The sequence below is a fragment of the Lampris incognitus genome, chromosome 2 (assembly GCF_029633865.1).
Source record: "Lampris incognitus isolate fLamInc1 chromosome 2, fLamInc1.hap2, whole genome shotgun sequence".
NCBI lineage: Eukaryota > Metazoa > Chordata > Actinopteri > Lampriformes > Lampridae > Lampris > Lampris incognitus.
In genome coordinates, this window is record NC_079212.1 from 72,302,672 (window position 1) to 72,330,575 (window position 27,904).

The 27,904-nt window shown below is 44.0% G+C and overlaps 1 protein-coding gene across 1 annotated transcript in view; it reads left to right on the top strand.

Annotated features, from left to right (window-relative positions):
• The window catches only part of LOC130130455 (neural cell adhesion molecule L1.1-like), a 254,889-nt gene that overhangs the window by 128,020 nt on the left and 98,965 nt on the right, over positions 1-27,904 (top strand). Inside the window, exons 15-20 of the mRNA XM_056300168.1 lie at positions 2,448-2,654; positions 5,528-5,598; positions 5,711-5,936; positions 6,169-6,275; positions 7,953-8,223; positions 8,496-8,618. Of these exons, the coding sequence (XP_056156143.1) occupies positions 2,448-2,654; positions 5,528-5,598; positions 5,711-5,936; positions 6,169-6,275; positions 7,953-8,223; positions 8,496-8,618 (1,005 nt within the window). The remainder of the gene's footprint in view (positions 1-2,447; positions 2,655-5,527; positions 5,599-5,710; positions 5,937-6,168; positions 6,276-7,952; positions 8,224-8,495; positions 8,619-27,904) is intronic.

The window sequence follows — 27,904 nt, forward strand, 5'->3', positions numbered from 1 at the left end:
TGCTACTACTACTGCTACTCCTTCTGCTACTATTACTGCCGCTACTACTACTGCTGCTGCTACTACTACTGTTGCTACTACTGCTGCTACGACTACTGCTGCTACTACTACTGCTACTACTACTACTGCTGCTACTACTACTGCTGCTACTACTACTGCTACTACTACTACTGCTGCTACTACTACTACTGCTGCTACTACTACTATTAATAATAATACTACTGCTACTACTACTACTGTTGCTACTACTACTACTGCTACTACTGCTGCTGCTGCTACTACTACTACTGCTGCTGCTACTACTACTACTGCTACTACTACTACTGCTGCTGCTACTACTACTACTGCTACTACTACTACTGCTGCTGCTACTACTACTACTACTACTACTGTTACTACTGCTACGGCTACTGCTGCTACTACTACCACTACTACTACTATGACAACTACTGCTACTACTACTACTACTGCTGCTACGACTACTGTTGCTACTACTGCTGCTACGACTACTGCTGCTACTACTACTGCTACTACTACTAATACTACTGCTGCTACTACTACTACTGCTGCTACTACTACTACTACTAATACTACTGCTGCTACTACTAATACTACTGCTACTACTACTGCTACTACTGCTAGTACTACTACTACTGCTACTGCTACTGCTGCTGCTACCACCTCTGCTGCTGCTACTACTACTGCTACTACTGCTACTACTACTATTACTACTCCCGTTAGGGGTCGGCACAGCGGATCATCCGTTTCCATCTCTTCCTGTCTTCTGCATGTTCCCTCGTCACACCAGCCACCTGCATATCCTCCCTCACCACATCCATAAACCTCCTCTTTGGCCTTCCTCTTCTCCTCTTCCCTGGCAGCTCCATATTCTGCATCCTTCTCCCAATATACCCAGCATCTCTCTTCCACACATGTCCAAGCCATCTCAATCTTGCCTCTCTTGTTTTGTCTCCAAACCATCCAACCTGAGCTGTCTCTCCAATATAATCGTTCCTAATCCGGTCCTTCTTTTTAACTCCCATTGAAAATCTTATCATCTTCAACTCTGCCACCTCCAGCTCCACCTCCTGTCTTTTCATCAGTGCCACTGTCTCCAAACCATATAACATATCTGGTCTCACAACCATCTTGTAAACCTTCCCTTTAACTCTTGCTGGTACCCTTCTGTCACAAATCACTCCTGACACTCTTCTCCCTCCACTCCACCCTGCCTGCTCTCTCTTCTTCAACTCTCTCCTGCACTCCCTATTACTTTGGACAGTTGACCCCAAGTATTTAAACTCATATGCCTTCGTCACCTCTACTCCTTGCATCCTGGCCATTCCGCTTTCCTCCCTCTTATTCACGCATAGGTATTCCGTCTTGCTCATTTTTTATAAATTTACCATTTCAAACAAACAATTGTTAAGAAATTAGGCCTGCTCTCTTATTTGAGCTACACCGTTGTTCAACCCACTTACAATTCAGCTGCAAATTCCTTCTTCTGTAGTTACTGTTGCCATGTCAACAATCTTTCAAGATGACTTCGCTACAGGCAGCCTGTGTCAGTTGCCATGTGAACAGTTACCATGTGAACGTACTCATTTGTACTACAGGTTTCCCCATCAATGCCTCTTCACCTTCCCCTTCAGCCTGAGCTGTGTTGACAAGCTACGCCATTAAGCATGATCGCTATCATATGCTGCATAAGAGCTACTGGGTTGGTTCTTGGTGGTGTCAGAACTCAGTGTTAAGAGGAAAGAGGAGGCCTACTAACCGGGATCATTGGTTTGAATCCCCGTGTTACCTCCGGCTAGGTTGGGCGTCCCGACAGACAATTTGCCGTGTCTTGCGGGTGGGAAACCAGATGTGGGTACGTGTCCTGGTCGCTGCACTAGCGCCTCCTCTGGTCAGTCGGGGCGCCTGTTCGGGGGGGAGGGATGGGGAACTGGGGGGAATAGCTTGATCCTCCCACGCGCTGCATCCCCCTGGTGAAACTCCTCACTGTCAGGTGAAAAGAAGCGGCTGGTGACTCCACATGTATCGGAGGAGGCATGTGGTAGTCTGCAGCCCTCCCCGGATCAGCAGAAGGGGTGGAGCAGAGACCGGGACAACTCGGAAGAGTGGGGCAATTGGCCATGTACAATTGGGGAGAAAAGGGGGTAAAAAATCCAAAAAGAAGAACAGGAAGAGGAAAGGGGAGTTACTCAGCGCTGACTGATGAATTCTGGTGTGAATCAGTTTATTATCTAACGAGTCATTCTCTCGCGTATCAAGAGTCCTTTCTCCACCTCCTCCTATCTTCACCTCCCCTCGTTTGTACTGGATATATTTGGTTGCCTGTTCAGTCTTTTACGGAGAGATGACATTTGCTCCTACAGTAGATATGTTTTTCCCCCCCACAAACTTAATCTTTTTTTCCCTCTCCCTCTTTCTGCCGCTCTCAGAGTTCATTGTGCAGGGCAGAGAGGAGCAGCACTTGGATGAAGGGAAGGGGAGTTGGGAGGAATGGAATAAGGTCTCTGGAGATATCAACCACTTAGAGTTGACACTCCAGCCCTATACCAAGTATCACTTCCGGGTCATTGCGGTGAACCAAATAGGCCAAAGTGACCCCAGCCTGCCCTCTGAGACCCACAGCACCCCACCTGCTGGTAAGAATTAACTCTCCCCGGACTAGAAGGATATCATAGAATTTTTGAAGTCAGTTCCTGTTTTGTATTGATGCATGCTCAACAATCCAGGTCAGGAAATCCCAGAAACTTGAATCGGTTCATCTGGACAAATTTAGTCGGATAAACATTTCATTTCTCATCTAAGTGACTTCCTGAGTCTCAACTGACTGCAGGTGTCCCCACCCTTATAAACACCGCAACTGCATAACGACTGAAACCAGTGATCAGTTTCATATGCAGATTGCCATGACCATTGACTAGACTTACAAAGGCCATGTGTACTATTCACCAAGGGCTGGGGAATGGTTACAATCACAGCATTGTAAGATGGTGACACATTTACTCTTAGAACCCTCGATGGTGTAGACTGTGGAGTCCTGGTCTGTAGATGGTGTAGACTGTGGAGTCCTGGCCTGTAGATGGTGTAGACTGTGGAGTCCTGGCCTGTAGATGGTGTAGACTGTGGAATCCTGGTCTGATGTGTTAGCTCTCCTGTGTTGTGTCATCCTCTTGGCCAGCGTTTGTTTGGTTTTCCCAATGTACAAGTCACGGCAATCGTCCTGACACTTAACAGCGTATACCATATTGCTCTGTTTGTGCCGGGGGACTGATCCTTGGGGTGCACAAGTTTCTGGCACAGCGTGGTTTGGGGTTTGAAAACAACTGAGATGCAGTGTTTCGACAATACACTTCTCAACAGCTGTGATTCTGTATGTGGCGGGAGTGTTGGAACAGTTGAGAAGTGTATGTCTACACCATCTACAGGCCAGTGGCCACTCTTTCAAAGATGAGCATGTGCACATCCTTGACAGGGAGGAACGCTGGTTTGAACGAGGAGTCAAAGAAGCCTTTGTGTTCAGATGAACTGATACAACTTTCTGGCCATTCTTGTTTTGTACTGACAACTAATGGTGTCGATCAGAAGATTTCATTTTTGCATTCATCCATCCTGCACGTCATACTGGCCCCTGCTAGCCAGCCACACTGCAGTGGAAGTCAGCGTGTAAGATGGAATTAGTCTCTTTAAGTTGAAAGAAGCACTTCACAGTTGGTCCAGACCCAACATGATGCTACGCTAGTCCATCATGGTGAATGTGAGCCAGCAATATGCAGACGCTTTGCACACATATGCTGAGGTGTTGGCTACCAGCAAGTATCGGCAAATGTCACTACACTGCACACAGCAAAAACCAAGGTCTTCAGTAATAAAACGACTTTCATCTTTTGAAATAACCACTTGAGTTTGCTGTGATGCTGCATTATGTTGGCATTATGTTAGCATTATGTTGGCTTTATGTTGGCTTTATGTTGTCATTATGTTGGCTTTATGTTAGCATTATGTTGGCATTATGTTAGCATTATGTTGGCATTATGTTGTCATTATGTTAGCGTTATGTTGGCTTTATGTTGGCTTTATGTTAGCATTATGTTGGCATTATGTTGGCTTTATGTTGGCATTATGTTAGCGTTATGTTGGCTTTATGTTGTCATTATGTTAGCATTATGTTGGCTTTATGTTGGCATTATGTTAGCGTTACGTTGGCTTTATGTTGGCTTTATGTTGTCATTATGTTGGTTTTATGTTTGCATTATGTTGGCTTTATGTTAGCATTATGTTGGCTTTATGTTGGCATTATGTTAGCGTTACATTGGCTTTATGTTGGCTTTATGTTGTCATTATGTTGGTTTTATGTTCGCATTATGTTAGCATTATGTTGGCTTTATGTTGTCATTATGTTGGCATTATGTTGGCTTTATGTTGGCATTATGTTAGCGTTACGTTGGCTTTATGTTGGCTTTATGTTGTCATTATGTTGGTTTTATGTTTGCATTATGTTAGCATTATGTTGGCTTTATGTTAGCATTATGTTGGCTTTATGTTGGCATTATGTTAGCATTATGTTGGCTTTATGTTAGTATTATGTTGGCTTTATGTTGGCTTTAGATAAATGATGGAGAGTTTTCTGATCTGAAGGAGAATTTTCCAACTGTTCCTGTTGATTTGCAATACAGTGTATGTAGCTGGCTAGCAGCAGATGCAAAACCAAGTTAAAGTCAGGATTGGATGAAAATGAAATCTACTGAAGGATAACATTAGTGGTGAGTAGAATATGTGGGTGTAGACTTCAAAAAGTTCTTAACTATTCCGTTAAGTTATATTTTATATGCTTTGGTAGAGTAAAACGCTTTCTTTTTTCACTTTAATTCCTTGGTGTAGAAATTAACCTCATACACACTTTTCCCTGTGATACTTTGACACATCCTGGTTTGACTTGATGGGCATTTTTATTCTGATTTTTTTTTCTTCACTTGTTATCGCACTGACAGAAAACGGTAACACTAGTATGGGGAACATAAAAAAACTTAATTACTAGTGAATTAGTAATGATCAAGATGTCACTTTAGTATGGGGAACATATTCTAAGTAACAAAAACTTAATTTACAGTAATTTAACACTAGTAACACTTGTAGTTTTGTGTGTTGTTATGTAAGAACAGACCATATTCATTAAGTGTTAGTAAGGGAGAATAACTCTTGTGGTACTACCACCTTATAAAGTCCATACTAAGCAAAGCATATTGAGATGGTACTACTAATAAGCAATAATTCTGAGGTTATAGAGGGAAAACTCATAGTTAATGGCTTACTGGTTGTATAATAAGGCCATGCAGAATAAGGCATTAATGAGTATGTAATAATGACCAATTAAGAGCCAATATGTTGCTAATTTGCATGCTAATAAGCACCTAATTAATGGTGACTACATTCCCCATACTGAAGTGTTACCCAGAAAACTGTTAAGCCCATCGAGTTATGTGTCAAATGTTCTGTTTCTGTTTCTCTCCGAAAGTTCCTGACAGTAACCCTACTAATGTGCGTAGTGAGTCCGAGCTCCCAGACACTCTTATCATCGTGTGGGATGTGAGTATTTCTTTTTGTATGCATATTTTATTGTGCGTGTTGTGTGTGCTAAACTCTTATATAAACAAAATGTAATTTTCCTACGTGTATGTTTGCCAATGCGTGTGTGCAGGAGATGAACAAGCGCTTGCACAATGGCAGAGACTTCCAGTACAAGGTGTCATGGCGGGAGGCAGAGGGGCGAGGGTCACAGTGGAGTCACGCCTATACCAAAACTCCACCCTTCCAAGTAACCGGGACAGGAACTTACACACCGTTTGAGATCAAGATCCAGGCTGTCAATTCCTTGGGAGAGGGTCCCCCGCCAGCCCCAGTGATAGGATACTCAGGAGAAGATTGTATGTTTTTAAGGCTCGGCCCTCGCCAGCACCATTTCCTGTCCCCAGTAGAAATATTGATTACGAGGGATGCAAAATGGCCCCAGATAGAATAGTTAGGGGCACACAGGCACTTACATATGACTGGACACTGACAAATAGTAGCAAACTATATGTTTTATGTTGTAAAGAAAGATAATTTCTCTGAGTAATGCTCTGTTAACATTAGTTCAATTCTCCTCTCATCTCTCAGTGCCTCTGGAGCCTCCGGGTGGGTTGGCAGTGTTTGCGATGAACAGCACAGTCACCGTGAGGTGGGAAACACCCCAGCGTGTCCGAGGAGCGCTACTGGGATACAAGGTAATTTACCCATGGACCCTCAAGATAACAGACGAGGTGAGGTCTGTCATCTGTTAGTATTACAGGGACACCTTGACCTGTCTTATAAAAGTACTACTTTTGATTGTGACCCCTCAGTTTACACAAAGTACCGTTTAAACACTAGCAAAAATAAACTGAATTTGTACCACAAGCAGCAGGCTAGGCTTGCAAAGTGATGGCTTCATTTCACACAATGATGCTGACAAAGCTAACAGAGCTCTAGAAACTGAGAATAAAATGTTTTTACTATTTGCACTGTGCAGCACAAGACTCACATACTCACTGCTTTCAGCTGCTGCACATATTCCATGACACTCTCAACACAAAGTGGCTGTTCATGAACATGTTTCAGTGAATTCAACAATACCACACACCGCTTATTCAGATGGATCAGACACAACTAGTCCCTTACCCAGCTACCTTACTACTCCCACATATCCATGAAGACACTAAAGCTAGCCATACTTGCTCTGTGCATAACTGTAGTCCACGGACTCTACCACCTACCAACAAACAGGTGAAAAGTTTCAAGTTGTGCATATCAAGTTACATCCACAATTATGAGGATGAGTATCCTCATCCACATGGTGAGGATGAGTCCAATTATCCATCCAATTATGAGGATGAGTCCAATTATCCATCCAATTGAGGATGAGTATCCTCATCCACATGGTGAGGATGAGTCCAATTATCCATCCAATTATGAGGATGAGTGCCCTCATCCACATAATGGTGGACGTAACTTGATATGTACAACTTCAAACGTTTCACCCGTTTGCTGGTAGGTGCAGGTGAAAGTGTGTGGACAGTTGTGTGCATGTCGTTGACATTTATCCATGGTAAATCTTGCAGGCATCGCCAAAAACACGGCATGGTCAATGGCACATGCCAACAAACAGGAAACTGGTATGACCTCTGCAGTAGAAACCGGAAGTCAGTGGACTACAGGTATGCACAGAGCTGATTGAGGGGTTCCTGATGTGTTAGTATCTTTACTAACACATCAGTTAGTTAGCTGGCTTCCGGTGTGGGAAGATGGTGGCGCAGATTCGGGTTTGTGGTGGCCTCATCCAGTGCTGATTATGAAGTGTCTTTGTCCGCGTCTACGGCTAAGTTTTTGTCATCGTGTTAAGTTTTTATTTTGATCATCGAGTTCACTTGGCTGGGAAATCTGGCGCTGGATCAGCTGAGAGAGCTTGTTCTGCTGCGTCCTGTAGGCCTGAAGAGGAAACACTGAGAGGGGTCTTGACAGGACACCGTAGCGGGGCAGGCTAAGCTAACTGCTAGCGCACGACCCTGCCTGAGAGGAAACACTGAGGCGGTCTGGTGGCAGCCTCGCCTAGCGTCGACTGTGCAGTGTTTTTGTCTGTGTCTGTGTCATCGTGTGGCCTGCGGGGGACATGTGTCGAGGGTGTCTGGCTGTAGAGCTGGCGTTGGATCGGCTACGGGAGCCTGGTCTGCTGCGTCTGATAGGAGGTTTTTGGCTATGTGTGTGTTTTGTGTTGCACTGCTGTGAGCTGGGGAAAACGGAATTTTATTTCTTTTGTGTCCGTAGTACATCATCATATGAAATGACAAATAAATTGTTCCTGATTCCTTTCCACCTCTTTCTCGCTTCGCTTTACTTTTTCCTTGCCCCCTGCTTTCTTGGTCCAGATCTACATTAAAAGGCTGGGCTTTGTGGGAGGACGGGGACGAAGGGCACCCCAAAAGATGCATTACGAGGAAGACAGAGGGAAAGAGGGAGCGGAACGAGGGATGGACAGTGAAGAGGACCGCCGAGAGGTGGAGGTGTATGGAACGAAAACCTCAGAAGAAGTCATAGGGCTGCGCCCCTATTCGCGTTATAAGCTGACAATGACTACTGTAAACAGTAAAGGGGAGGGTCCTCATTCCCTTCCGTACCACTTCAGCACCCCAGAGGGAGGTGAGGCGAAACAGAGAACATCACATTTATCAGCCTGTTAGGATGTCTGTCATATCTGGCAACGAATATGATGATTAAACCTGCAAAAAAAAAAATATATATATATATGTATATATATATATATATATATATGCCTCATTCAACCCTCACTCATGGTCATCTCTTATCTGATGTAATTATGCTCACATCACTGACAGTGTACTTTTTGTGTTTGTGTGTGTGCGTGTGTGTGTGTGTGTGTGTGTGTGTGTGTGTGTTCGGGTGTGGTGTAGTTCCTGGCCCACCTGCATCTCTTAGGTTTGAGAGCCCATCAGAAACTGAGCTGACTCTCCACTGGACTCCTCCAGTCCAAACCAATGGAATACTGCTAGGCTACGAAGTACACTACCAAAAAGGTATGCATTCACACAGAGCAGGTACTGCTAGAGTGACAACATACACTACCAGTAAGGTAGATAGTCTCACAGAGCAGGTACTGCTAGAGTAACAACATACACCACAAGCAAGGTAGACGTTATGATGGAAATTATAAAAATGAGTTGGTCAGGAGCCTTGGTTGTCAATACATCATTTAGAAAAACATTTATTTAGAAAAGCAAGACAAAAAAAGACCTTGCGCGCAAAGGGACATTTTACAAGAACAGCCAGAAGAGAATGGTGAAGAAGAGAGAGAGCCAGTTGGTACTGCTAAGCATTTTTACAGGCTTAGATCAAAGGATCTATTCAACAAAGGGCATAGTGTGAGAATGTCAGTCCCTGGGCAAATGGTCTGGGGCCTTCAGCGCAATCTGAATGGCTAGGTGTACTCTCCGGATCTTCCGGGGCGCAATCTGGCCAGGGATAGATAAGACAAAAGACCTTGTTGTGTTCAAGTGGAGTATATTGATAACGAATTTTTTCCATCACAATATTCACACAGAGCAGGTACTGCTAAAGTAACAACATACACTATCAGCAAGGTAGACAGTCAAACATAGCAGGTACTGCTACAGTAACAACATACACTACCAGCAAGGTAGATGGTCAAACAGAGCAGGTACTGCTAGAGTAGCAACATACACCACCAGCCAGGTAGACATTCACACAGAGCAGACACTGCTAGAGTAACAACATACACTACCAGCAAGGCAGAAAGTCCAACAGAGCAGGTACTGCTAGAGTAACAACGTACACCACCAGCAAGGTATACATTCACAGAGCACGCACTGCTAGAGTAACAACATACACCACCAGCAAGGTAGACAGTCACACAGAGCAGGTACTGCTAGAGTAACAACATACACCACCAGCAAGGTATACATTCACACAGAGCAGGTACACCTAGAGTAACAACATACACTACCAGTAATGTTGAACTTCACACAGAGCAAGTACTGCTGGAGTAACAACAGACACTACCAGCAAGGTAGACAGTTACACAGAGAAGGTACTGCTAGAGTAACAACATACACTACCAGCAAGGCAAACAGTCAAACAGAGCAGGTACTGCTAGAGTAACAACATACACTACCAGCAAGGCAGACAGTCAAACAGAGCAGGTACTTCTAGAGTAACAGCATACACTACAAGCAAGGTAGACAGTCACACAGAGCAGGTACTGCTAGAGCAACGGAATACACTACCAGCAAGGTAGACATTCACACAGAGCAGGTACTGCTAGAGTAACAACATACACTACCAGCAAGGTATACAGTTACAGAGCAGGTACTGCTAGAGTAACACCATACACTACCAGCAAGGTATACAGTCACACAGATTACGTACTGCTAGAGTTACAGCATACACTACCAGCAAGGTAGACTGTCAAAAAGAGCAGGTACTGCTAGAGTAACAGCATACACTACCAGCAAGGTATACATTCACACAGAGCAGGTAATGCTAGAGTAACAACAGACACTACCAGCAAGGTAGACAGTCCAACAGAGCAGACACTGCTAGAGCAATTACATTCACTACCAGCACGGCAGACAGTCAAACAGAGCAGGTACTGCTAGAATAACAGCATGCGCTACCAGCAAGGTAGACTGTCAAACAGGGCAGATACTGCTACAGTAACAAAATACACCACCAGACAGGTAGACATTCACACAAAGCAGGCACTGCTAGAGTAACAACATACACTATCAGCAAGGAAGAAAGTCAAACAGAGCAGGCACTGCTAGAATAACAGCATGCACTACCAGCAAGTTAGACTGTCAAACAGGGCAGATACTGCTAGAGTAACAGCATACACCACCAGCAAGGTAGACATTCACACAGAGAAGATACTGCTAGAGTAACAACATACACTAACAGCAATGTATACAGTTACAGAGCAGGTTCTGCTAGAGTAACAACATACACTATCAGCAAGGCAGAAAGTCACACAGAGCAGGTTCTGCTAGAGTAGCAACATTCACTACCAGCAAGGCAGAAAGTCAAACAGAGCAGGTACTGCTACAGTAACAACGTACACAACCAGCAAGGTATAGAGCATTCACACAGAGCAGGCACTGCTAGAGTAACAACATACACTACCAGCAAGGCAGAAAGTCAAACAGAGCAGGTACTGCTAGAATAACAGCATACACTACCAGCAAGGTGTAAATTCACACAGATAAGGCACTGCTTGAGTAACAACATACACTACCAGCAAGACAAACAGTCAAACAGAGCAGGTACTGCTAGAGTAACAGCATACACTACAAGCAAGGCAGACAGTCAAACAGAGCAGGTACTGCTAGAATAACAGCATGCGCTACCAGCAAGGTAGACTATCAAACAGGGCAGATACTGCTAGAGTAACAGCATACACTACCAGCAAGGGATACATTCACACAGAGAAGATACTGCTAGAGTAACAACATACACAACCAGCAAGGTATAGAACATTCACACAGAGCAGGTTCTGCTAGAGCAACAGAATACACTACCAGCAAGAAGACAGTCAAACAGAGCAGGTACTCCTAGAATAACAGCATACACTACCAGCAAGGTAGACAGTCAAACAGAGCAGGTACTGCTAGAATAACAGAATACACTACCAGCAAGGTAGACTGTCAAACAGAGCAGGTACTGCTACAGTAACAACATACACTACCAGCAATGTATACAGTTACAGAGCAGGTACTGCTAGAGTAACAACATACACTACCAGCAATGTATACAGTTACAAAGAGCAGGTACTGCTAGAGTAACAACATACACTACCAGCAAGGTAGACGGTCACAAAGAGCAGGTACTGCTAGAGTAACAACGTACACCACCAGCAAGGCAGAAAGTTAAACAGATTAGGTACTGCTAGAGTAACAACATACACTACCAGCAAGGTAGACAGTCAAAAAGAGCAGGTACTGCTAGAGTAACAACATACACTATCAGCAATATATACAGGTATAGAGCAGGTACTGCTAGAGTAACAACATTCACTACCAGCAAGGTATAAAGTCACACATATTAGGTACTGCTAGAGTAACAGCATACACTACCAGCAAGGTAGACTGTCAAAAAGAGCAGGTACTGCTAGAGTAACAGCATACACTACCAGCAAGACAAACAGTCAAACAGAGCAGGTACTGCTAGAGTAACAGCATACACTACAAGCAAGGCAGACAGTCAAACAGAGCAGGTACTCCTAGAATAACAGCATACACTACCAGCAAGGTAAAGTGTCAAACAGAGGAGGTACTGCTACAGTAACAATAAACACCACAAGACAGGTAGACATTCACACAAAGCAGGCACTGCTACAGTAACAACATACACTACCAGCACGGCAGACAGTCAAACAGAGCAGGTACTGCTAGAGTAACAGCATGCACTACCAGCAAGGTAGACTGTCAAACAGGGCAGATACCACTAGAGTAACAGCATACACTACCAGCAAGGTATACATTCACACAGAGAAGATACTGCTAGAGTAACAACATACACCACCAGCAAGGTATAGAACATTCACACAGAGCAGGTTCTTTTAGAATAACAGCATGCACTACCAGCAAGTTAGACTGTCAAACAGGGCAGATACTGCTAGAGTAACAGCATACACCACCAGCAAGGTAGACATTCACACAGAGAAGATATTGCTAGAGTAACAACATACACTAACAGAAATGTATACAGTCACACAGATTAGGTACTGCTAGAGTAACAACATACACTATCAGCAAGGTAGACTATCAAAAAGAGCAGGTACTGCTAGAGTAACAGCATACACTACCAGCAAGGAAGACATTCACACAGAGAAGATACTGCTAGAGTAACAACATACACTACCAGCAAGGCAGAAAGTCCAACAGAGCAGGTACTGCTAGAGTAACAACGTACACCACCAGCAAGGTATACATTCACAGAGCACGCACTGCTAGAGTAACAACATACACCACCAGCAAGGTAGACAGTCACACAGAGCAGGTACTGCTAGAGTAACAACATACACCACCAGCAAGGTATACATTCACACAGAGCAGGTACACCTAGAGTAACAACATACACTACCAGTAATGTTGAACTTCACACAGAGCAAGTCCTGCTGGAGTTACAACAGACACTACCAGCAAGGTAGACAGTTACACAGAGAAGGTACTGCTAGAGTAACAACATATACTACCAGCAAGGCAAACAGTCAAACAGAGCAGGTACTGCTAGAGTAACAGCATGCACTACCAGCAAGGTAGACTGTCAAACAGGGCAGATACCACTAGAGTAACAGCATACACTACCAGCAAGGTATACATTCACACAGAGAAGATACTGCTAGAGTAACAACATACACCACCAGCAAGGTATAGAACATTCACACAGAGCAGGTTCTTTTAGAATAACAGCATGCACTACCAGCAAGTTAGACTGTCAAACAGGGCAGATACTGCTAGAGTAACAGCATACACCACCAGCAAGGTAGACATTCACACAGAGAAGATATTGCTAGAGTAACAACATACACTAACAGAAATGTATACAGTCACACAGATTAGGTACTGCTAGAGTAACAACATACACTATCAGCAAGGTAGACTATCAAAAAGAGCAGGTACTGCTAGAGTAACAGCATACACTACCAGCAAGGAAGACATTCACACAGAGAAGATACTGCTAGAGTAACAACATACACTACCAGCAAGGCAGAAAGTCCAACAGAGCAGGTACTGCTAGAGTAACAACGTACACCACCAGCAAGGTATACATTCACAGAGCACGCACTGCTAGAGTAACAACATACACCACCAGCAAGGTAGACAGTCACACAGAGCAGGTACTGCTAGAGTAACAACATACACCACCAGCAAGGTATACATTCACACAGAGCAGGTACACCTAGAGTAACAACATACACTACCAGTAATGTTGAACTTCACACAGAGCAAGTCCTGCTGGAGTTACAACAGACACTACCAGCAAGGTAGACAGTTACACAGAGAAGGTACTGCTAGAGTAACAACATATACTACCAGCAAGGCAAACAGTCAAACAGAGCAGGTACTGCTAGAGTAACAACATACACTACCAGCAAGGCAGACAGTCAAACAGAGCAGGTACTTCTAGAGTAACAGCATACACTACAAGCAAGGTAGACAGTCACACAGAGCAGGTACTGCTAGAGCAACGGAATACAATACCAGCAAGGTAGACATTCACACAGAGCAGGTACTGCTAGAGTAACAACATACACTACCAGCAAGGTATACAGTTACAGAGCAGGTACTGCTAGAGTAACAACATACACTACCAGCAAGGTATACAGTCACACAGATTACGTACTGCTAGAGTTACAGCATACACTACCAGCAAGGTAGACTGTCAAAAAGAGCAGGTACTGCTAGAGTAACAGCATACACTACCAGCAAGGTATACATTCACACAGAGCAGGTAATGCTAGAGTAACAACAGACACTACCAGCAAGGTAGACAGTCCAACAGAGCAGGTACTGCTAGAGTAACAGCATACACTACCAGCAAGGTAGACTCTAAAAAAGAGCAGGTACTGCTAGAGTAACAGCATACACTACCAGCAAGGTATACATTCACACAGAGCCGGTAATGCTAGAGTAACAACAAACACTACCAGCAAGGTATACATTCACACAGAGCAGACACTGCTAGAGCAATAACATTCACTACCAGCACGGCAGACAGTCAAAAAGAGCAGGTACTGCTAGAATAACAGCATGCACTACCAGCAAGGTAGACTGTCAAACAGGGCAGATACTGCTACAGTAACAACATACACCACCAGACAGGTAGACATTCACACAAAGCAGGCACTGCTAGAGTAACAACATACACTATCAGCAAGGAAGAAAGTCAAACAGAGCAGGCACTGCTAGAATAACAGCATGCACTACCAGCAAGTTAGACTGTCAAACAGGGCAGATACTGCTAGAGTAACAGCATACACCACCAGCAGGGTAGACATTCACACAGAGAAGATACTGCTAGAGTAACAACATACACTAACAGCAATGTATACAGTTACAGAGCAGGTTCTGCTAGAGTAACAACATACACTATCAGCAAGGCAGAAAGTCACACAGAGCAGGTTCTGCTAGAGTAGCAACATTCACTACCAGCAAGGCAGAAAGTCAAACAGAGCAGGTACTGCTACAGTAACAACGTACACAACCAGCAAGGTATAGAGCATTCACACAGAGCAGGCACTGCTAGAGTAACAACATACACTACCAGCAAGGCAGAAAGTCAAACAGAGCAGGTACTGCTAGAATAACAGCATACACTACCAGCAAGCTGTACATTCACACAGATAAGGCACTGCTAGAGTAACAACATACACTACCAGCAAGACAAACAGTCAAACAGAGCAGGTACTGCTAGAGTAACAGCATACACTACAAGCAAGGCAGACAGTCAAACAGAGCAGGTACTGCTAGAATAAAAGCATGCGCTACCAGCAAGGTAGACTGTGAAACAGGGCAGATACTGCTAGAGTAACAGCATACACTACCAGCAAGGGATACATTCACACAGAGAAGATACTGCTAGAGTAACAACATACACAACCAGCAAGGTATAGAACATTCACACAGAGCAGGTTCTGCTAGAGCAACAGAATACACTACCAGCAAGAAGACAGTCAAACAGAGCAGGTACTCCTAGAATAACAGCATACACTACCAGCAAGGCAGAAAGTCAAACAGAGCAGGTACTGCTAGAGTAACAACGTACACCACCAGCAAGGTATAGAGCATTCACACAGAGCAGGAACTGCTAGAGTAACAACATACACTACCAGCAAGGCAGAAAGTTAAACAGAGCAGGTACTGCTAGAGTAACAACATACACTACCAGCAAGGTATACAGTTACAGAGCAGGTACTGCTAGAGTAACAACATACACTACCAGCAAGGTATACAGTCACACAGATTACGTACTGCTAGAGTTACAGCATACACTACCAGCAAGGTAGACTGTCAAAAAGAGCAGGTACTGCTAGACGAACAGCATACACTACCAGCAAGGTATACATTCACACAGAGCAGGTAATGCTAGAGTAACAACAGACACTACCAGCAAGGTAGACAGTCCAACAGAGCAGGTACTGCTAGAGTAACAGCATACAATACCAACAAGGTATACAGTTACAGAGCAGGTACTGCTAGAGTAACAACATACAGTACCAGCAAGGTATACAGTCACACAGATTAGGTACTGCCAGAGTTAAAGCATACACTACCAGCAAGGTAGACTCTCAAAAAGAGCAGGTACTGCTAGAGTAACAGCATACACTACCAGCAAGGTATACATTCACACAGAGCAGGTAATGCTAGAGTAACAACAGACACTACCAGCAAGGTATACATTCACACAGAGCAGACACTGCTAGAGCAATAACATTCACTACCAGCACGGCAGACAGTCAAAAAGAGCAGGTACTGCTAGAATAACAGCATGCGCTACCAGCAAGGTAGACTGTCAAACAGGGCAGAAACTGCTACAGTAACAACATACACCACCAGACAGGTAGACATTCACACAAAGCAGGCACTGCTAGAGTAACAACATACACTATCAGCAAGGAAGAAAGTCAAACAGAGCAGGCGCTGCTAGAATAACAGCATGCACTACCAGCAAGTTAGACTGTCAAACAGGGCAGATACTGCTAGAGTAACAGCATACACCACCAGCAAGGTAGACATTCACACAGAGAAGATACTGCTAGAGTAACAACATACACTAACAGCAATGTATACAGTTACAGAGCAGGTTCTGCTAGAGTAACAACATACACTATCAGCAAGGCAGAAAGTCACACAGAGCAGGTTCTGCTAGAGTAGCAACATTCACTACCAGCAAGGCAGAAAGTCAAACAGAGCAGGTACTGCTACAGTAACAACGTACACAACCAGCAAGGTATAGAGCATTCACACAGAGAAGGCACTGCTAGAGTAACAAAATACACTACCAGCAAGGCAGAAAGTCAAACAGAGCAGGTACTGCTAGAATAACAGCATACACTACCAGCAAGGTGTACATTCACACAGATAAGGCACTGCTAGAGTAACAACATACACTACCAGCAAGACAAACAGTCAAACAGAGCAGGTACTGCTAGAGTAACAGCATACACTACAAGCAAGGCAGACAGTCAAACAGAGCAGGTACTGCTAGAATAAAAGCATGCGCTACCAGCAAGGTAGACTGTGAAACAGGGCAGATACTGCTAGAGTAACAGCATACACTACCAGCAAGGGATACATTCACACAGAGAAGATACTGCTAGAGTAACAACATACACTACCAGCAAGGTAGACTGTCAAACAGAGCAGGTACTGCTACAGTAACAACATACACTACCAGCAATGTATACAGTTACAGAGCAGGTACTGCTAGAGTAACAACATACACTACCAGCAATGTATACAGTTACAAAGAGCAGGTACTGCTAGAGTAACAACATACACTACCAGCAAGGTAGACGGTCACAAAGAGCAGGTACTGCTAGAGTAACAACGTACACCACCAGCAAAGTATAGAGCATTCACACAGAGCAGGAACTGCTAGAGTAACAACATACACTACCAGCAAGGCAGAAAGTTAAACAGAGTATGTACTGCTAGAGTAACAACATACACTACCAGCAAGGTAGACAGTCAAAAAGAGCAGGTACTGCTAGAGTAACAACATACACTATCAGCAATATATACAGGTATAGAGCAGGTACTGCTAGAGTAACAACATTCACTACCAGCAAGGTATAAAGTCACACATATTAGGTACTGCTAGAGTAACAGCATACACTACCAGCAAGGTAGACTGTCAAAAAGAGCAGGTACTGCTAGAGTAACAGCATACACTACCAGCAAGACAAACAGTCAAACAGAGCAGGTACTGCTAGAGTAACAGCATACACTACAAGCAAGGCAGACAGTCAAACAGAGCAGGTACTCCTAGAATAACAGCATACACTACCAGCAAGGTAAAGTGTCAAACAGAGGAGGTACTGCTACAGTAACAATAAACACCACAAGACAGGTAGACATTCACACAAAGCAGGCACTGCTAGAGTAACAACATACACTACCAGCACGGCAGACAGTCAAACAGAGCAGGTACTGCTAGAGTAACAGCATGCACTACCAGCAAGGTAGACTGTCAAACAGGGCAGATACCACTAGAGTAACAGCATACACTACCAGCAAGGTATACATTCACACAGAGAAGATACTGCTAGAGTAACAACATACACCACCAGCAAGGTATAGAACATTCACACAGAGCAGGTTCTTTTAGAATAACAGCATGCACTACCAGCAAGTTAGACTGTCAAACAGGGCAGATACTGCTAGAGTAACAGCATACACCACCAGCAAGGTAGACATTCACACAGAGAAGATATTGCTAGAGTAACAACATACACTAACAGAAATGTATACAGTCACACAGATTAGGTACTGCTAGAGTAACAACATACACTATCAGCAAGGTAGACTATCAAAAAGAGCAGGTACTGCTAGAGTAACAGCATACACTACCAGCAAGGAAGACATTCACACAGAGAAGATACTGCTAGAGTAACAACATACACTACCAGCAAGGCAGAAAGTCCAACAGAGCAGGTACTGCTAGAGTAACAACGTACACCACCAGCAAGGTATACATTCACAGAGCACGCACTGCTAGAGTAACAACATACACCACCAGCAAGGTAGACAGTCACACAGAGCAGGTACTGCTAGAGTAACAACATACACCACCAGCAAGGTATATATTCACACAGAGCAGGTACACCTAGAGTAACAACATACACTACCAGTAATGTTGAACTTCACACAGAGCAAGTCCTGCTGGAGTTACAACAGACACTACCAGCAAGGTAGACAGTTACACAGAGAAGGTACTGCTAGAGTAACAACATATACTACCAGCAAGGCAAACAGTCAAACAGAGCAGGTACTGCTAGAGTAACAACATACACTACCAGCAAGGCAGACAGTCAAACAGAGCAGGTACTTCTAGAGTAACAGCATACACTACAAGCAAGGTAGACAGTCACACAGAGCAGGTACTGCTAGAGCAACGGAATACAATACCAGCAAGGTAGACATTCACACAGAGCAGGTACTGCTAGAGTAACAACATACACTACCAGCAAGGTATACAGTTACAGAGCAGGTACTGCTAGAGTAACAACATACACTACCAGCAAGGTATACAGTCACACAGATTACGTACTGCTAGAGTTACAGCATACACTACCAGCAAGGTAGACTGTCAAAAAGAGCAGGTACTGCTAGAGTAACAGCAAACACTACCAGCAAGGTATACATTCACACAGAGCAGGTAATGCTAGAGTAACAACAGACACTACCAGCAAGGTAGACAGTCCAACAGAGCAGGTACTGCTAGAGTAACAGCATACAATACCAACAAGGTATACAGTTACAGAGCAGGTACTGCTAGAGTAACAACATACAGTACCAGCAAGGTATACAGTCACACAGATTAGGTACTGCCAGAGTTAAAGCATACACTACCAGCAAGGTAGACTCTCATAAAGAGCAGGTACTGCTAGAGTAACAGCATACACTACCAGCAAGGTATACATTCACACAGAGCAGGTAATGCTAGAGTAACAACAGACACTACCAGCAAGGTATACATTCACACAGAGCAGACACTGCTAGAGCAATAACATTCACTACCAGCACGGCAGACAGTCAAAAAGAGCAGGTACTGCTAGAATAACAGCATGCGCTACCAGCAAGGTAGACTGTCAAACAGGGCAGAAACTGCTACAGTAACAACATACACCACCAGACAGGTAGACATTCACACAAAGCAGGCACTGCTAGAGTAACAACATACACTATCAGCAAGGAAGAAAGTCAAACAGAGCAGGCGCTGCTAGAATAACAGCATGCACTACCAGCAAGTTAGACTGTCAAACAGGGCAGATACTGCTAGAGTAACAGCATACACCACCAGCAAGGTAGACATTCACACAGAGAAGATACTGCTAGAGTAACAACATACACTAACAGCAATGTATACAGTTACAGAGCAGGTTCTGCTAGAGTAACAACATACACTATCAGCAAGGCAGAAAGTCACACAGAGCAGGTTCTGCTAGAGTAGCAACATTCACTACCAGCAAGGCAGAAAGTCAAACAGAGCAGGTACTGCTACAGTAACAACGTACACAACCAGCAAGGTATAGAGCATTCACACAGAGAAGGCACTGCTAGAGTAACAAAATACACTACCAGCAAGGCAGAAAGTCAAACAGAGCAGGTACTGCTAGAATAACAGCATACACTACCAGCAAGGTGTACATTCACACAGATAAGGCACTGCTAGAGTAACAACATACACTACCAGCAAGACAAACAGTCAAACAGAGCAGGTACTGCTAGAGTAACAGCATACACTACAAGCAAGGCAGACAGTCAAACAGAGCAGGTACTGCTAGAATAAAAGCATGCGCTACCAGCAAGGTAGACTGTGAAACAGGGCAGATACTGCTAGAGTAACAGCATACACTACCAGCAAGGGATACATTCACACAGAGAAGATACTGCTAGAGTAACAACATACACAACCAGCAAGGTATAGAACATTCACACAGAGCAGGTTCTGCTAGAGCAACAGAATACACTACCAGCAAGAAGACAGTCAAACAGAGCAGGTACTCCTAGAATAACAGCATACACTACCAGCAAGGCAGAAAGTCAAACAGAGCAGGTACTGCTAGAGTAACAACGTACACCACCAGCAAGGTATAGAGCATTCACACAGAGCAGGAACTGCTAGAGTAACAACATACACTACCAGCAAGGCAGAAAGTTAAACAGAGCAGGTACTGCTAGAGTAACAACATACACTACCAGCAAGGTATACAGTTACAGAGCAGGTACTGCTAGAGTAACAACATACACTACCAGCAAGGTATACAGTTACAGAGCAGGTACTGCTAGACGAACAGCATACACTACCAGCAAGGTATACATTCACACAGAGCAGGTAATGCTAGAGTAACAACAGACACTACCAGCAAGGTAGACAGTCCAACAGAGCAGGTACTGCTAGAGTAACAGCATACAATACCAACAAGGTATACAGTTACAGAGCAGGTACTGCTAGAGTAACAACATACAGTACCAGCAAGGTATACAGTCACACAGATTAGGTACTGCCAGAGTTAAAGCATACACTACCAGCAAGGTAGACTCTCAAAAAGAGCAGGTACTGCTAGAGTAACAGCATACACTACCAGCAAGGTATACATTCACACAGAGCAGGTAATGCTAGAGTAACAACAGACACTACCAGCAAGGTATACATTCACACAGAGCAGACACTGCTAGAGCAATAACATTCACTACCAGCACGGCAGACAGTCAAAAAGAGCAGGTACTGCTAGAATAACAGCATGCGCTACCAGCAAGGTAGACTGTCAAACAGGGCAGAAACTGCTACAGTAACAACATACACCACCAGACAGGTAGACATTCACACAAAGCAGGCACTGCTAGAGTAACAACATACACTATCAGCAAGGAAGAAAGTCAAACAGAGCAGGCGCTGCTAGAATAACAGCATGCACTACCAGCAAGTTAGACTGTCAAACAGGGCAGATACTGCTAGAGTAACAGCATACACCACCAGCAAGGTAGACATTCACACAGAGAAGATACTGCTAGAGTAACAACATACACTAACAGCAATGTATACAGTTACAGAGCAGGTTCTGCTAGAGTAACAACATACACTATCAGCAAGGCAGAAAGTCACACAGAGCAGGTTCTGCTAGAGTAGCAACATTCACTACCAGCAAGGCAGAAAGTCAAACAGAGCAGGTACTGCTACAGTAACAACGTACACAACCAGCAAGGTATAGAGCATTCACACAGAGAAGGCACTGCTAGAGTAACAAAATACACTACCAGCAAGGCAGAAAGTCAAACAGAGCAGGTACTGCTAGAATAACAGCATACACTACCAGCAAGGTGTACATTCACACAGATAAGGCACTGCTAGAGTAACAACATACACTACCAGCAAGACAAACAGTCAAACAGAGCAGGTACTGCTAGAGTAACAGCATACACTACAAGCAAGGCAGACAGTCAAACAGAGCAGGTACTGCTAGAATAAAAGCATGCGCTACCAGCAAGGTAGACTGTGAAACAGGGCAGATACTGCTAGAGTAACAGCATACACTACCAGCAAGGGATACATTCACACAGAGAAGATACTGCTAGAGTAACAACATACACTACCAGCAAGGTAGACTGTCAAACAGAGCAGGTACTGCTACAGTAACAACATACACTACCAGCAATGTATACAGTTACAGAGCAGGTACTGCTAGAGTAACAACATACACTACCAGCAATGTATACAGTTACAAAGAGCAGGTACTGCTAGAGTAACAACATACACTACCAGCAAGGTAGACGGTCACAAAGAGCAGGTACTGCTAGAGTAACAACGTACACCACCAGCAAAGTATAGAGCATTCACACAGAGCAGGAACTGCTAGAGTAACAACATACACTACCAGCAAGGCAGAAAGTTAAACAGAGTATGTACTGCTAGAGTAACAACATACACTACCAGCAAGGTAGACAGTCAAAAAGAGCAGGTACTGCTAGAGTAACAACATACACTATCAGCAATATATACAGGTATAGAGCAGGTACTGCTAGAGTAACAACATTCACTACCAGCAAGGTATAAAGTCACACATATTAGGTACTGCTAGAGTAACAGCATACACTACCAGCAAGGTAGACTGTCAAAAAGAGCAGGTACTGCTAGAGTAACAGCATACACTACCAGCAAGACAAACAGTCAAACAGAGCAGGTACTGCTAGAGTAACAGCATACACTACAAGCAAGGCAGACAGTCAAACAGAGCAGGTACTCCTAGAATAACAGCATACACTACCAGCAAGGTAAAGTGTCAAACAGAGGAGGTACTGCTACAGTAACAATAAACACCACAAGACAGGTAGACATTCACACAAAGCAGGCACTGCTAGAGTAACAACATACACTACCAGCACGGCAGACAGTCAAACAGAGCAGGTACTGCTAGAGTAACAGCATGCACTACCAGCAAGGTAGACTGTCAAACAGGGCAGATACCACTAGAGTAACAGCATACACTACCAGCAAGGTATACATTCACACAGAGAAGATACTGCTAGAGTAACAACATACACCACCAGCAAGGTATAGAACATTCACACAGAGCAGGTTCTTTTAGAATAACAGCATGCACTACCAGCAAGTTAGACTGTCAAACAGGGCAGATACTGCTAGAGTAACAGCATACACCACCAGCAAGGTAGACATTCACACAGAGAAGATATTGCTAGAGTAACAACATACACTAACAGAAATGTATACAGTCACACAGATTAGGTACTGCTAGAGTAACAACATACACTATCAGCAAGGTAGACTATCAAAAAGAGCAGGTACTGCTAGAGTAACAGCATACACTACCAGCAAGGAAGACATTCACACAGAGAAGATACTGCTAGAGTAACAACATACACTACCAGCAAGGCAGAAAGTCCAACAGAGCAGGTACTGCTAGAGTAACAACGTACACCACCAGCAAGGTATACATTCACAGAGCACGCACTGCTAGAGTAACAACATACACCACCAGCAAGGTAGACAGTCACACAGAGCAGGTACTGCTAGAGTAACAACATACACCACCAGCAAGGTATATATTCACACAGAGCAGGTACACCTAGAGTAACAACATACACTACCAGTAATGTTGAACTTCACACAGAGCAAGTCCTGCTGGAGTTACAACAGACACTACCAGCAAGGTAGACAGTTACACAGAGAAGGTACTGCTAGAGTAACAACATATACTACCAGCAAGGCAAACAGTCAAACAGAGCAGGTACTGCTAGAGTAACAACATACACTACCAGCAAGGCAGACAGTCAAACAGAGCAGGTACTTCTAGAGTAACAGCATACACTACAAGCAAGGTAGACAGTCACACAGAGCAGGTACTGCTAGAGCAACGGAATACAATACCAGCAAGGTAGACATTCACACAGAGCAGGTACTGCTAGAGTAACAACATACACTACCAGCAAGGTATACAGTTACAGAGCAGGTACTGCTAGAGTAACAACATACACTACCAGCAAGGTATACAGTCACACAGATTACGTACTGCTAGAGTTACAGCATACACTACCAGCAAGGTAGACTGTCAAAAAGAGCAGGTACTGCTAGAGTAACAGCAAACACTACCAGCAAGGTATACATTCACACAGAGCAGGTAATGCTAGAGTAACAACAGACACTACCAGCAAGGTAGACAGTCCAACAGAGCAGGTACTGCTAGAGTAACAGCATACAATACCAACAAGGTATACAGTTACAGAGCAGGTACTGCTAGAGTAACAACATACAGTACCAGCAAGGTATACAGTCACACAGATTAGGTACTGCCAGAGTTAAAGCATACACTACCAGCAAGGTAGACTCTCAAAAAGAGCAGGTACTGCTAGAGTAACAGCATACACTACCAGCAAGGTATACATTCACACAGAGCAGGTAATGCTAGAGTAACAACAGACACTACCAGCAAGGTATACATTCACACAGAGCAGACACTGCTAGAGCAATAACATTCACTACCAGCACGGCAGACAGTCAAAAAGAGCAGGTACTGCTAGAATAACAGCATGCGCTACCAGCAAGGTAGACTGTCAAACAGGGCAGAAACTGCTACAGTAACAACATACACCACCAGACAGGTAGACATTCACACAAAGCAGGCACTGCTAGAGTAACAACATACACTATCAGCAAGGAAGAAAGTCAAACAGAGCAGGCGCTGCTAGAATAACAGCATGCACTACCAGCAAGTTAGACTGTCAAACAGGGCAGATACTGCTAGAGTAACAGCATACACCACCAGCAAGGTAGACATTCACACAGAGAAGATACTGCTAGAGTAACAACATACACTAACAGCAATGTATACAGTTACAGAGCAGGTTCTGCTAGAGTAACAACATACACTATCAGCAAGGCAGAAAGTCACACAGAGCAGGTTCTGCTAGAGTAGCAACATTCACTACCAGCAAGGCAGAAAGTCAAACAGAGCAGGTACTGCTACAGTAACAACGTACACAACCAGCAAGGTATAGAGCATTCACACAGAGAAGGCACTGCTAGAGTAACAAAATACACTACCAGCAAGGCAGAAAGTCAAACAGAGCAGGTACTGCTAGAATAACAGCATACACTACCAGCAAGGTGTACATTCACACAGATAAGGCACTGCTAGAGTAACAACATACACTACCAGCAAGACAAACAGTCAAACAGAGCAGGTACTGCTAGAGTAACAGCATACACTACAAGCAAGGCAGACAGTCAAACAGAGCAGGTACTGCTAGAATAAAAGCATGCGCTACCAGCAAGGTAGACTGTGAAACAGGGCAGATACTGCTAGAGTAACAGCATACACTACCAGCAAGGGATACATTCACACAGAGAAGATACTGCTAGAGTAACAACATACACAACCAGCAAGGTATAGAACATTCACACAGAGCAGGTTCTGCTAGAGCAACAGAATACACTACCAGCAAGAAGACAGTCAAACAGAGCAGGTACTCCTAGAATAACAGCATACACTACCAGCAAGGCAGAAAGTCAAACAGAGCAGGTACTGCTAGAGTAACAACGTACACCACCAGCAAGGTATAGAGCATTCACACAGAGCAGGAACTGCTAGAGTAACAACATACACTACCAGCAAGGCAGAAAGTTAAACAGAGCAGGTACTGCTAGAGTAACAACATACACTACCAGCAAGGTATACAGTTACAGAGCAGGTACTGCTAGAGTAACAACATACACTACCAGCAAGGTATACAGTCACACAGATTACGTACTGCTAGAGTTACAGCATACACTACCAGCAAGGTAGACTGTCAAAAAGAGCAGGTACTGCTAGACGAACAGCATACACTACCAGCAAGGTATACATTCACACAGAGCAGGTAATGCTAGAGTAACAACAGACACTACCAGCAAGGTAGACAGTCCAACAGAGCAGGTACTGCTAGAGTAACAGCATACAATACCAACAAGGTATACAGTTACAGAGCAGGTACTGCTAGAGTAACAACATACAGTACCAGCAAGGTATACAGTCACACAGATTAGGTACTGCCAGAGTTAAAGCATACACTACCAGCAAGGTAGACTCTCAAAAAGAGCAGGTACTGCTAGAGTAACAGCATACACTACCAGCAAGGTATACATTCACACAGAGCAGGTAATGCTAGAGTAACAACAGACACTACCAGCAAGGTATACATTCACACAGAGCAGACACTGCTAGAGCAATAACATTCACTACCAGCACGGCAGACAGTCAAAAAGAGCAGGTACTGCTAGAATAACAGCATGCGCTACCAGCAAGGTAGACTGTCAAACAGGGCAGAAACTGCTACAGTAACAACATACACCACCAGACAGGTAGACATTCACACAAAGCAGGCACTGCTAGAGTAACAACATACACTATCAGCAAGGAAGAAAGTCAAACAGAGCAGGCGCTGCTAGAATAACAGCATGCACTACCAGCAAGTTAGACTGTCAAACAGGGCAGATACTGCTAGAGTAACAGCATACACCACCAGCAAGGTAGACATTCACACAGAGAAGATACTGCTAGAGTAACAACATACACTAACAGCAATGTATACAGTTACAGAGCAGGTTCTGCTAGAGTAACAACATACACTATCAGCAAGGCAGAAAGTCACACAGAGCAGGTTCTGCTAGAGTAGCAACATTCACTACCAGCAAGGCAGAAAGTCAAACAGAGCAGGTACTGCTACAGTAACAACGTACACAACCAGCAAGGTATAGAGCATTCACACAGAGAAGGCACTGCTAGAGTAACAAAATACACTACCAGCAAGGCAGAAAGTCAAACAGAGCAGGTACTGCTAGAATAACAGCATACACTACCAGCAAGGTGTACATTCACACAGATAAGGCACTGCTAGAGTAACAACATACACTACCAGCAAGACAAACAGTCAAACAGAGCAGGTACTGCTAGAGTAACAGCATACACTACAAGCAAGGCAGACAGTCAAACAGAGCAGGTACTGCTAGAATAAAAGCATGCGCTACCAGCAAGGTAGACTGTGAAACAGGGCAGATACTGCTAGAGTAACAGCATACACTACCAGCAAGGGATACATTCACACAGAGAAGATACTGCTAGAGTAACAACATACACTACCAGCAAGGTAGACTGTCAAACAGAGCAGGTACTGCTACAGTAACAACATACACTACCAGCAATGTATACAGTTACAGAGCAGGTACTGCTAGAGTAACAACATACACTACCAGCAATGTATACAGTTACAAAGAGCAGGTACTGCTAGAGTAACAACATACACTACCAGCAAGGTAGACGGTCACAAAGAGCAGGTACTGCTAGAGTAACAACGTACACCACCAGCAAAGTATAGAGCATTCACACAGAGCAGGAACTGCTAGAGTAACAACATACACTACCAGCAAGGCAGAAAGTTAAACAGAGTATGTACTGCTAGAGTAACAACATACACTACCAGCAAGGTAGACAGTCAAAAAGAGCAGGTACTGCTAGAGTAACAACATACACTATCAGCAATATATACAGGTATAGAGCAGGTACTGCTAGAGTAACAACATTCACTACCAGCAAGGTATAAAGTCACACATATTAGGTACTGCTAGAGTAACAGCATACACTACCAGCAAGGTAGACTGTCAAAAAGAGCAGGTACTGCTAGAGTAACAGCATACACTACCAGCAAGACAAACAGTCAAACAGAGCAGGTACTGCTAGAGTAACAGCATACACTACAAGCAAGGCAGACAGTCAAACAGAGCAGGTACTCCTAGAATAACAGCATACACTACCAGCAAGGTAAAGTGTCAAACAGAGGAGGTACTGCTACAGTAACAATAAACACCACAAGACAGGTAGACATTCACACAAAGCAGGCACTGCTAGAGTAACAACATACACTACCAGCACGGCAGACAGTCAAACAGAGCAGGTACTGCTAGAGTAACAGCATGCACTACCAGCAAGGTAGACTGTCAAACAGGGCAGATACCACTAGAGTAACAGCATACACTACCAGCAAGGTATACATTCACACAGAGAAGATAC